The 13,708-nt window shown below is 38.9% G+C and overlaps 1 protein-coding gene across 1 annotated transcript in view; it reads left to right on the top strand.

The window, feature by feature from the left end:
• Nucleotides 1-13,708, top strand: part of plxna2 (plexin A2) — a 200,930-nt gene that overhangs the window by 31,962 nt on the left and 155,260 nt on the right. Inside the window, exons 2-3 of the mRNA XM_084099294.1 lie at nucleotides 674-1,990; nucleotides 7,267-7,449. Of these exons, the coding sequence (XP_083955420.1) occupies nucleotides 788-1,990; nucleotides 7,267-7,449 (1,386 nt within the window). The 5' untranslated portion in view covers nucleotides 674-787. The remainder of the gene's footprint in view (nucleotides 1-673; nucleotides 1,991-7,266; nucleotides 7,450-13,708) is intronic.

The following is a 13,708-nucleotide window of genomic DNA, read 5'->3' as shown; positions in this document are numbered from 1 at the left end:
AAATTGCCTTTTCCACAATGTACTTTTCTCACTGTGAGAGTGACAAAATAAGTTTGGAAGGGTAGATAATAAGGAAGAAGCATGCGTCAAGAAATGAGAGTGTAATGTTAGTATTTGTCATAAAGAAAAGCTTTTAAGCATACTTTTCCTGACATAAATACATTACTCAAAAAAATATTAGGGAAAAAAAAGAAATGGCTCCAAAACTAAAAGAATAATAATTTTAAAACCATTTGTCAGACCTATTCAGACATGCTTTTGCTTAGATTCTTTCTTTTTTTGATGTTAGATCTTGTAATTGACAAAACAGGCACTACTCTAGAGACCTTTGACTGAGTTCCATTCTTAGAAACTGCTGTCTCAGAGAAATGGCAAGCAGCGCAATTCATGTCATGCTAATTTCTGTTGCTTCGATGTGCTTCACCTTCCTGCATTCTGTAATCCTGCCCGACAACTCCTTTGGAATGTGAAGATAAACCTTTCCTGCCATTGTCTATTAGAGAAGCTGCCCCCTCCTCTTGGGTTAGTAGACAGTCCTCCAATGGAGGCAGAGGGCCTTGGTTCATTTTAATGGGGTGCAATTTCCATTGTCTGTTAGCTTTTGGATTATATGTGAGTCTAGATGTTTTGATGCTGATTTATGTCCTCATCACTCTCGCTTTCTCTCTTTCAGAAAAATGTGAAGACCCTGGTAAAGCACCGGACCACAAAGTTATCCTTCAGACTACGAGGACTTCTGATACTTCTTTAAACTCTTCATTTTCTAACCTGACGGGTCCCTCGGACCATGGAGGGACAGCGGGATTCACAGAGGACTTTGAAACAAAGCCCTAGACAGGGTTCCACATTGTCCTTTAAGTGCTGGTTGTTATTCTTAATATTGCCTGTAGTGTGCTGTGAACAGTCCTTTACAACATTTCACCCTGAGCGACGAGAATGGGCCTTCAACCACCTGACAGTTCACAAGATGACAGGAGCAATCTACATTGGTGCTGTCAACCGAGTCTACAAGTTATCGGGCAATTTAACACTCCTAGTATCCCACGACACTGGTCCGGAAGATGACAACAAGGCCTGCTACCCTCCACTAATTGTTCAGCCTTGCAATGAACCACTGGTTTCTACCAACAACATCAACAAACTCTTGCTCATTGACTACTCTCAAAATCGACTACTTGCCTGCGGAAGCCTCTACCAAGGTGTCTGCAAACTGCTACGGTTGGACGACCTCTTCATCTTGGTGGAGCCCTCTCACAAAAAGGAGCACTACCTTTCCAGTGTCAACCAGACTGGCACCATGTATGGAGTCATTGTGCCTTCGCAGGGCAAGGATGGGACACTCTTCATTGGTACCGCTGTGGATGGGAAACAAGATTACTTTCCGACCATCTCCAGCCGGAAACTTCCTCGTGACCCGGAATCTTCGGCAATGCTGGACTACGAGCTACACACTGACTTTGTTTCATCGCTCATCAAGATTCCCTCCGACACACTGGCTTTGGTGTCTCATTTCGACATTTACTACATCTATGGCTTTGCCAGTGGGAATTTTGTCTACTTTCTGACTGTGCAACCAGAAACACCTGAGAACAGCATGTCTTCCAGCGGGCCCTCAAACGACCTGTTTTACACCTCTCGAATCGTCCGACTCTGCAAAGATGACCACAAATTCCACTCCTATGTGTCGTTGCCTATCGGTTGTGTCCGAAACAGGGTTGAGTACCGTCTTCTGCAGGCGGCCTACCTGGGCAAGCCTGGGCGAGTGCTTGCAGCGTCCCTTAACATTAGCGCTCAGGATGATGTGCTCTTTGCTGTATTTTCCAAAGGTCAAAAACAGTACCACCATCCACCTGATGACTCGGCCCTCTGCGTCTTCAGCATCCGGGACATCAATGCACGGATCAAGGAGCGTATGCAATCCTGCTATCAGGGAGAGGGAAACTTAGAGCTCAACTGGCTTTTGGGAAAGGATGTACCTTGTACCAAAGCGGTAAGTTTATTTTTTTTTTGTATTACTAGCAATAGCAACTAGCTTGCTAATTAGCTTGCTAAACCAGCTTTTGTACATAAAGCATTACTTTAGATGTAGTATCTGAAACCTTAATCATGGACGTTCTTTCCAAATTGTACTACTTTAATTGAACTTGTTGTTTGCATGGTTTATTTAAGAGCTTTATTTAGAGCTCTCTGCCTTTGAATGCTGTTCTCTTAGCGCAATATACATTTTTGCCCTCTCAGATACGGATAGTTCCCATGCCTGCTTCTGCTTACTAGAAACCACAGTAGATCAAAACAGTCAGATGGGGAATTGTTACTAAGTTTATGTTTTCTTTGGAATGAGAATAGGATCTGCATCATAATGTTTACGTAGCTGGTTGTTGTTCTAACATATCCATATTTCATTCTTAAGAGTGTAATAGTATACTATCCAAGCAATCCTGTTGACCCCTGCAACCTACATGATTGAATGACAGGCATGGTCAGGGTTGGTCTAAGCGTGAATGTACACCCCAACAAATCCCATGAAAGGAATTCTAGACTAATCCTTTCAACTGTTTCGGTAATTGTAAATTTTCTAAATATTCTTCATCCATCTGTAATTATGTCTAATTGTTTAGTGTTGGTAGTCTAAATGGCTACATTAAAGTTTGATACACATAGGAGTCATGTCAACGTGATAATATTCTCCAAATTGAAGCAAATTAAATATTTATAGGTCACTATGGTTAACTATAGTGATTAGGGTGATTAGTTATGCATTGCATGCATCCAACTAGTTATAATTATTATTATATTTTTATTAATGCATTTTTTTGTAGTTTTGGTATTTTTGTACCACTTTTTGATAACATTGAATCAGTTAACATTGGTTAATGCGTTAGGTGTCATGAACTAACAATGAATGCATTGTTGCATGCACCTTTATTATTCAAGGTAATCATCTTTTGTTTTCTTTGTTCTTTACTAGTCTTGCTCCCAAAAGACCACACTCCTTTGAGTCTCTGCTTTTTTACCTCTGATGTAAACAAATTGAATTAGAAGCACTATTAGTTCTCTGTGCATATGCATATTTACAAGTGACCACATTGACAAGTGGTGCGTTGATGTTTGCATAAATACATAAATGAATATGTGTATGTTTTTATTGCTCTCACTGGTTCTTTAGCATATGTGTGCATGAAGTTTAAGTAGAGTCTTAATGACAAACCACTGATACGTGGTTTCCTCCAGGGTATCCTTTATTAGCTTCAGTAAATTCACCATTAGCATGATGTCAGAGGTGATTGTCACTCAGAGGAAAACATTATTGAGTGTCTGAGCAGGGTGGTCTTCATAGTACCCGACTCCACTCTGGTCCCATTAAGGACCCTAGAGGATCCCCCATCTGACCCCAGGGGGTCCGTCAATGGCTTATGATGTCAGCCTGCCCTCCTCCATGTTTTTCTAGGCCTCATTTAAAAAATTGCAATAGAAACCTCCTGCGTCTTCTCTCCTGATCCTAGAGGAATGTGTCAGGATTGACTGAGGAGGAGGACTTGGATATAAAAACATGAGGATAATATGTACTCTAAAACTCAATACTGTTCAATAAATCTATGGTATTATGCAGGTTGATCTTTAACAATTTGAATAGTGAAGCCTTTGAACCCATACTAATCAAATGCCAAAACTAACCACCCTCTTGCTGCCACCAAGCTTTTTTTACTCCCTTTTCAAGACCAGTAGGAGTATGAAAATATTTTTACAGTGAAATAATACTCCTTAGATTTTTTTCGTTTGCTATCCAAGCTCATTTTACCTAAACATACTGCTAGAACTCCCCTACTGTTATGTTTTTATTTAATTTCCTTTCAGTTATTTTAGGCTATTTTTGATCACTGGAAACATGGCCTCTGTGCAGCCTTTCGGGTTGGATTCTTCAGCTCCAGTGTCTCTGCTGAATCACAGAGAAAGTGAAACTAAGAAACAGAGGGCGAGAGGAGGAAGAAGAGAAGTCATAAGCCAAGAAGACCAAATGAAAGATTTATCACAGAGCCCAGCTTGCAACTGTCTTCCTGCCTGGCCAACCTGCTCGCTGCTTCACATCCAGCCCTTTGATGCTATTCACTCATTCAGCCGGTGTTACGTTTCATCAAGCTGCCTGATCAAGCCTATCGCTGTGCCAGTTTGAGCAGTGATCTAAGGACACTCTATTGATCAGGTGGCTTCCAAAGGAACGAACCTTGTCCTGATTTGTGTATGGAACAATAACCCCCTACCCGAAACAGTAGTCATGGGAAAGGGGTTCCAGTGATGAGCATGAAGGTTGGCATGTGAATATCATGCATTTTAGATTTTAGATTTTTAGGATTTTAGATAGGTTTCATATCAGAGAGCACAAGAGAGGCAAAACTTGACACTGAATGTTCAAAAGCTCACACTCTGTCAGTAGAGGTGCTTGGAAATCATGGAAATCTATGTGCATTTTATTTATATATATATATTTTTTTTTTAGGTAAGTTGAGCTTGAATAACAAACAAAAATGTATGAGGAGTACTATTTCATTCTAAAAATATTTTCCTACTTCTGAAATGGGGGTAAAAAAGTTTGGTGGCATCAAAAGGGTGGCGAGTTTGCTGTGCCATTTAATATGTGTGAGCTCATAGACTTTGAAGTACTAGTCCTGGTACTGTCCACTCCAGATTTATATAATTTATCATCCAATAAAAATGAATTATCATATTGACTGATTGTTAAATTTTATGAATTTAGAAACGTACATTTTGCTACTGGGTTGCTACATTTTTTAATAATTACATTAATTTGAGCTAAAGTAGCAATTTATGGTACCATTTCGATGCCAGATTTTGATGTTTTTGAAATGTTCGATTGCCAAACAGTTTTGGAAATGTGTTTTTTCCCTTTGAAGTATATAAGATGTAGAATTAATCCTTTGCTGTACATTAGCATAGGACTTGCAAGACTAGAACATAGCTGCCTGAGGGCATTACCAAGATGAACACAGAGTGGACTGACTTTCTTTAAAAAAGGACTTGGCATACAAATTTAAATCATGTAGTCAAATGCCAACTGTTTTTTGAAGAACAGATCTAGGCATCTATTTTTAGATTTGAAAATAAAAGAAAACACGATGAAGAAGGGCTGGAACAATATCTGCAGAGTACGAGGCATTTACATCCCTGCTTTATTGCCGTCCCCCAGCTTGTGAAGGGCTGGGAGGCAGTAAAGATTTTATAGCGTGAGCCTGTAGTCGACCAGGCTGATATTAAAGGGCTGTGGAGTGTTGGGGACGAGCAGTGCTGCGTTCAGCATCATGACCGAGCACACAGTATCCATCCCTCTTACTCTACATGGCACTTTGAGGCCAGTGTCAGTCACAAACTCCGATGACCTGAATCGAAATGCCGCCGAGTGTTGTAACTCGCCGCCCCAACCCAAATGGGGATTGATAGTGGCCCATGCTGCATGTGACATGAAAAATGGGCCATAGACCCTCCCATTAGATTGTAAATGTTTACAAGCTTCAATCTCTTTAGTTTAAGTTGGTGTGTATGCGTGTGTCTGAGAGAGAGGAGAAGGTGCAAGGGGACATCAATAGAGATCGAGCGAAGGAAAAATATGGGTGTTTCTTTTGGCCCTTTTAGGACCTGTGGACACACCTTTGATTTCAAATTAGCTATTGTGTTAAGCAGCATTCTGTATTGGAAAAGACATGGGAGGAATTTACTTTTTTTGGAATAGAATGGCAAAATATTTTTGTTTTTTCCTTGGTAAGACTAATAGCTAGCATTTTACACACACACACACACACACACACACACATACAGTGAACAGGTGAACAGGATGATTGTTGATCCTGGAACAACATTCCGATCAACTAATCTGATTTGAGGGACAAGTTTACAGTGTATGTCTTTCAACCAGGGTTAGGCTCTTCTACATCATGGTTGTAAATAATAATAATAATAATGGAACAAAAGTTAAAATTTGGTAAAAAACTATTATAGAACTATTATGCACTATAGAAGTTATAGAAACACCCTGTCCCTGACTAGATAATTTAAATCAGAATTAGGGACTGTGTGCTTGTGGTTTCCGCCCCAGTCTCGTCTGTATAGGTGTTGCTTTCTGCAGGTGGAGTGTGTAAGTGTGTGTGAATGTGCTTTCGTCCCCAGCTGGGGTGAGCTACACTATTCTCATAGCACAGGGTAATGAGGCAGTCTAGAAGCTCGGCAGGACTCACCAGAGCAGAGCGGGAACATGTCTGCCCAGCTGAACAGAAAACCAAGCGGCTGGCTTGGGAAACCACACTCAATGGTTCAGTTACTGTTTCCCTTTAGAAACTGAACAAGAGTCAGTATTCTCTGGCCTTCACTGCAAACCCAAATCAGTTAATATCATCAGTTTATAGTGTGATTACACTGAAAATCCTGAAATGTCAAGGAATGTTTTCTAAAAATGTAATTTCCATGCCTGGAAACACATGTTTTGAAGACAATCATTCAAAAGTTTGGGGTCAGCAAGATTTTTTAAATGTTAAGTTTAATTATATTGAATATAAATATATTGAAGTAGAAAATGGTTATTTTAAATCTGTGATGGCAAAGCTGAATTTTCAGCATCATTACTCCAGGCTTTTATTGTCACATGATCCTTCAGAAATCATTCTAATATGTTGATTTGGTGCTCAAGAATTCTCATTAACATTTAAAAAAAATGGTTGTGCTGTTAAAATTTTGTGCATTTAGATATGTTGTCACTTTCATTTAATGGTTCCTTGTTGAAAAAAAAAAATACTTTTAAGTGGTAGTATATATATTTAAGTACTTGCTAGAAATTGCTCTTAATTATTTAATAATAATAATATTACAATTATTTTCCCTTTATCATGAATATCTACATTCTTATTTTTTCAGCATGTGGAGAGTAAAAAATAAAAAAAAATTATGACAGTATAATATTTCATTCAGTATTTCGGTGTAATAGAGTTTGTAATGATCCGTAATTTTTTTTTCAATTCTTTTTGATTCATTTTTTTGTACTAAAATCAACCTTTAGTGTTGCCGGATCCATTTCTTACCTTCACTTGACAACAAACAAACTGATGACGCTGGGTCGGTTTATGTGATTTGTGCTTCTCTGTATGTAAAATCAGTGCAACCTTTTCACCCTCCTACTGATGCCTGTATAAACAACCAAACCGACCTTGACTTTTTGATTCCAAGCAAACTGCTGACTCTCGGTTGACCTTTCTCCTCCTGTAGCCTGTCCCTATTGATGACTCCTTCTGCGGTTTGGACATCAACCAGCCCCTCGGCGGCTCTCAGCTGGTGACCGGACACACGCTTTATACGGAAAGCCGGGACCGCATGACCTCGGTGACCTCCTACGTCTATAATGGCTACTGTGTGGCTTTTGTTGGCACCAAGAGTGGACGACTGAAAAAGGTGAGTCTTGAGTGCTGGAGTTTTAACTCAGCGGTGGACTGAATGTTGTGGCTATGAAAGCTGAGACGAGTTGGAAATGTTTGAGTTAAATGGAAAAGTTCTAGATCTGTAACCTAAGATACAAGCAAACGGTTTTGTTCGCAAACAGTGTCACGTTAGTTATTAATGATGTCTTCTGGAGGAGCACCACTTTGAACTGCTCTACTGGCCTCATTTAAAAGTATAGATGGAAAAGAGGGAACCAGAAACTTTTTTGCCTAAATATTTAATACCTTTTTGTAGGATTCTTCTGGTTCTGTTCACTTTCTCGTCCATAATGGGCAGCTTAAAGTGACCTCAGGGGTTCCTGTCTACCTCCCAAGTCTATAAATTTTTATAGAATGTCTTTTCAGCCAAACCCAAGGAAAGGATGTTAGACACAAGCACCAAATGCCGTTGAGAGTATAAGGTTATCAGATGCTTAATTATAATAGCTTTCAAATAAAGAGCATGAAGATAATGTGTTAAACATATCTTTTGGTTGGTAATAGTAGTGTAGTAGACAAGAAACCATCACTCAACTTCTATCAAAGTCAACATGAACGCCATTCTCTTACACATTTGATTTGAGTATTTAACGGCGGTGTTAGCTGCCGTTAAATTACTGTGCTAACTAGGCTGTGTTTCCTAAAGTACAACATATGCATAAAACAATAACTAAATAACTTTTTTATCTAATTTGATATGTTTATTTCCACTCTAAAGAGGCTTTTGTACCTGAGGAACGTTTTCATAGTAACTATAACTACTGGCTGAAATAAAGCACTCGCTTTTTGCTGTGTTCACACCGCAGGAACTGGGAATGATTTTAGTTCTAGGAATGCCTTTTGGGGGAACTAAATTAGCTCCTACTTCAGAGTCGGGTCTAACCCAGCACAATAGGAACTAGTAGTGACGTAAGTGTACGTTGATTGGCCAAAGACTCCAAATGTGGAAACACCTGTCATCAACCACACAGCAAACACTTTTCGTATACTGTTACTTTCTTTGTATAACAGTTCTATCTAATAACGTATTAGACAGGACTGTTAAACAAACCGTAAACTTATGAAGACGGAGAATGGGAGCGCTGTGTGCTCAGGCATTCTTTGTGGCATCAGAATAAAAGTCCCACACAAAAACCAGAGTGGCAGGACATGCAAGTTACTTCAGAGTTTTGGGTGTGAATACAACCAGGAAAATGGCCCTAGGGGGAAATTTAGCTCTCTGGGTCCTGCCCTGGTGGCTAGTTTTTTGTACATTTTCTTTTAATATTTAGCTTTAATTTCAGCTTTATTTTAATTACTGAAAATAATTTTTAATGGTTTTAGTTTAAAAATTGCAACACTAATATACAGTAAACATGCACTGAAATATTTAGATTTCATGTTGACCACAGATCTATCTGTGTGGTTCAAAATGTTTGCCCTTTATTGAGCTGGCAGTTTAGTAAGTGTTGACATGTTAGCATGTGGCTAATGGAACTGCTGTGGTTGGTAACAAGATGAGACTACCTTCAATTCGCAATTATGAAGATGACTAGGGGTCTGTCAGCTGCTATTGGGACTCATACCTCCTTTGGGACACGACAATGTTGAGTGACAGGTTAGGCCCTGTTAGACGAGCAGGAACAGGCATGCCCACCTCCTGTCCTCACCCCACAGCAGCTGAAGGAGACACCAAAGAGATGAAGACAGAGAGAGACCTGCTCTACAAACGCTGGGTTTGTCCCTCATTCCCACCTGCCCCCCTACAAACACACACAAATAACAGCTGCCTTCCCAGACGCCAGGGAGAACGGACAATGTCAAAGAGTCAAACCGAGTGTTTGTTTCATGCCGGTAGCACAGCAACGTCCAAATTGTGTTTTGCGCCTTGATTAATTAATTTATAATTGAATCAGCACCGCAATCAGGAAGTGGCATCGGAGGCATTCGCTTTCTGTAATCCTCTTGTTTTAGTGGCTTATTAATTAATGTTATTTTTTTTTCTCCTCTCGGTTGGTACAATCAAATTAGGCCGACAGCGCTGTGCTCTTAGAAGTGCTGCCGCGGCATGTTTGTATAGCCTCAAGCTCTTTGTTGAATCTCAGCCGGTGTGTATCGTCGCCGCCCTAGTGGCCAGAGAGGAAAATGAGACGTACATATATGGTGGGATTAGGGAGGTATTACCCTAGATGGAAACGCTGAGAATCTTGCAATAGTCTCTGCAAACCCTGAGGATTCGGTCACATCTGCACTGGGCGTAACAGTGTCGCAGGAAGAGGATGAGACAGTCTTATGAGAGCTTGTGTGTTTTGGAGAGGTTAGAGAGCTATCGCAGCCCCAAAAACTGTGTCTCTTGGAGAATACACAAACGAGTCCAGAGAGCTCAGGAAGCTGGTATTTTTGAGATTTTTCTCCATGAGCCTTTGCCTCACTGTGCAACTCAAGCTGTCTGGCTGTGTTCCAGCTATGAACTATTTAATAATATTCACCGTATATTCTCTATGAGTTTGCTAGTCATCTAAAATTAAGCAGCATCACGGATAATGTGATTATTTGAATATGCTTTTTATTTGGCCATGACGATTCCTAATGTCTCCAGATTCACCAGTATGAAATTAAGACGTTTTAATAGCACCTATGATTTATTTTTATGATTTTTCTATGAAAGTTTTAATAGCACCTATGATTTTTAGCTTCAGAAGCAAAACTGGCATTGGAGCTTGTTAGCTCAATTCATTCAAATAAAATGTTATTTTACTCATTTGAATATGTATATTTTTGTAAATAATGTTATTTTTTAATTTTACAATTTTCAAAATATAATTTTCATTTTTAGCTATATGGCATGGCCCTAGTTGCTCTCATGTTGATGTTAACCTATAGACCGACAGGATTTTGATGCTCTGTAGGTGATATATTGTTGCACAGGGGTGAGTGGTTGTGCCTCGTCCTTTGAAGAATGGAGTCGGTTGCATGATCTGCCTATTCCTGCCCTCCACCTGCAAGAGGAGGGGGAGGGAATGAGAGAAAGAGGGGGAAAGCGTAGCACAGTGGCAGCAAGAGAAGGGAAGAGACTGATGAAATGTGAAATTTAGCTCAGCTGAAGAAACCGGGCTTGCACTGCTGCCTGTAATTGGATTGGCTCCTTTCCCAAAGAGCAAACCCACCACTCTCTTTTTCTTTCTCTCCCTGCCTCTTGCTCTCTCTCTCTGACTCTCACACACATACACCAATTCCCCATTCAATCGACAGAGTCCCCTGCTGTACTCTTTCCTCTCTCTCATCATTCTCTCTCTCTGTATCCTGGTAAAGCAGATACTGGGACTCTTTCAGCATTGGCTCTTGTAGCTGGACTAGTAGCCGGACACACAAGTTGAGGAAAAAACCCTTTGAATGAATTAATGAAAGCAGACCCTGTGCTGACCCACAGTGATATTGTCCTCATTTCAGCAAGCGACTGTAGGTTACAGTTCTAGCATTAGTCATTTTTACAATCCTTTTCTGAAATGTTGTCCCATTGGTTTAGGTAGTGAAAAATTGGATATTGTAACTATTTATCTCAAAAGGGTTAGTTCACCCAAAAAGGAAAATGCTGTCATTATTTACTCGCCCTCATGTCGTTCCAAACCCATAAGACGTTCATCTTAAGATGAACACAACTTAAGATATTTTTGATGAAATCCGAGAGCTTTCTGATCCCTCCATAGACAACATAGCAATGTCATTGCAACTTTCAAGGCCCAAAAAGATAGTAAAGAAATCGATAGTAAATAAAATAGTCCATGTGACTACAGTGGTTCAATTGTAATGTTATGAAGCGACGAGAATACTTTTTGTGCTAAAACAAATAAACAAAAATGACGACTTTATTCAACAATTTCTTCTCTTCTGTGTCAGATCTCCTACACTATTCACGTAGTAAACACAGTACAGCGCTTCCGGGTTCTCTTCACATGGACTATTTTAACAATGTTTTTACTACGTTTCTGGGCCTTTAAAGTTGCAGTGACGTTGCTGTTTATGGAGGGATCAGAAAGCTCTCGGATTTCATCAAAAATATCTTAATTTGTGTTCCGAAGATGAACGAAGGTCTCACGGGTTTGGAACGACATGAGGGTGAGTAATTAATGACAGAATTTTAATTTTTGGGTGAACTAACCATTTAAACTTTTAGTGAAACAGCTTGAAGTGAAACTGAGCATCAAAATTATTTAAAGTAGAAATTAAGAAGTATTTTTAGTTTTTTGGGATATCATGGAATTATGATTATTATTACCTTTATTTTTATTTATTATTTATAAAAAATGTTAGATGTACCATGATATATGAATATTAATTTAACCTATATGGTGGCATTAACTCTTAACCACAAATGGAATGGGCACGCATGACCAAACTGATTCCTCTCATATAACCTATAGTGTATATTTAAGTATAGTATCCCAGTACTTGATATTACTTTCTGATGCCATCACTATACCATAGTATTTCCATTGTACTTTTCTGTTAGTAAAAAAAATAAGCCCGAGCATTTTCTTATATGGTCACTGCTATATTGTGCTGTTCTTCTTTTTACTGTCAGAAAATGTAACAGCATTGTGTGTGTTATAGGCGCCCGACCTTACACCGGTGGCAGTGCCCTCTGAGCTGATGGGTGGCAGAGCAGGGATACTGTTCACCTCAGCGGGATTTTGGCAGATAAGGGTGGCAAGGACAGCAGAATGAAAATCAGTGGCATTCAACGTCCCATTCAGCCATTTTACTTAGAGGTCATGATAGCATCTGATTTTAGTAAGCGTGTGAATTTATATTCACACATGCAGTTCTACAATTATAATACTTACTTAACATTTTAATTAATATTACTGTGTATACATCTTATTTGAATGCATATATGATATTCATATTTTGCTATTGAAAATATCAGCCTCTGTTAGCAGAATTGCGTCAGATTAATTATAGGGCGTGAAGTAAAGTTTATATTGTGTTTTAAGTGCAAATCTCAGGGGAGAGTGCGGTCTTCCTGAGAGGAGGGGGAATACGTTAGGAGCGATCAGCCCCAGAGGGTTGCTTTTCTCTTTGATATTGTTTGAGAGGAAAAGACCGCATGCTAAAATTAGATCTTTAAAGTTATCCCACTGGGAGATTAGTGCTGATTTGAGATGGTCACACCATCTGAACTACATTAATCCAATCAGAGCGCAGGCATCGTGAACTGTGGGACTGAAGGAAACGGTGTGACTCAGGTTTACTAAAAAAAAAGTCAATTGAAAAGAGCACCTGGGCTAATTATACGCGCCCCCATTAGACATCCTTCTTTTCTAATTGGTGGTATAATAAGTACTGTGATATGAGGAGTAGTTTGCATGACCTACATGGTAATTCCACTCATGCAAAAATCCCCAAAGGGAAAGGATTCTATGTCTGCATTATGTAGTGTTGGGAAAGCTACTTTGAAACTTAGTTTTCCAAGCCACAAGCTACTCATAAATTAAAGTAGATAAACAACAGTCACGCTGCTCTTTAAAAATATAGCGAATATAGCTAAATAAATTTAAGTTAAGCTAAGTATTTAACCAAATATCAGATTATATGATTATTTGTAACTTAATAAAGATCTTAATCAGAGTGGCAGCATTAAAGTATAATAAGCTTAAAAAAAGAAAACTAAAAAAAAAAAAAAAAAAAAAAGTTGTGCTGTCAAATCGATTAATCGCGATTAATCACATCTAACATAAAAATTTGTACACACACACACACACACTTATGAATAAGCTTTCTGTTGGATGCAATTAATTGCGAATAATTGATTTGACAGCACTAAAATTTATAAGTGATAGATGAGGTGTTGAACATGTAACATACCATTTTCTTTTGCTCACCAATATGTATTAAAAATGTATCTAATAATTTATTTTTTTAAATCGTTCTGACCCTAGTGTATTTTTAGTGTATTCTTTTCAATGCTAGTGTATTTTGCTACAAAAAAAAAGAAAATAAATTGTTGCTTAGGGAATTGGTTATTCATTTTACATGATCAAACATGTTCACTGATTTAGTAACATGAATCAGACTTCTGAACTCTACAATTGAGTGAGCAAGGACAATTTAGAAGAGTACGTTTGATTATTTCCATTATTTGTGTGACTACAAGCTTCATCAACAATATAAAAACCAGTAATGTAGCGTCATATCATGCTACGTTGCTAGTTGTTGGAGAAACTAGCTGACTATACCATTTTGAAAACAGCTGC

The sequence above is a fragment of the Abramis brama genome (genome assembly GCF_963993115.1).
Source record: "Abramis brama genome assembly, chromosome: 22".
Taxonomy (NCBI): Eukaryota; Metazoa; Chordata; class Actinopteri; order Cypriniformes; family Leuciscidae; genus Abramis; species Abramis brama.
Note: the sequence above shows the minus strand (reverse complement) of the source record. Positions and strands in the feature narration are given on the sequence as shown.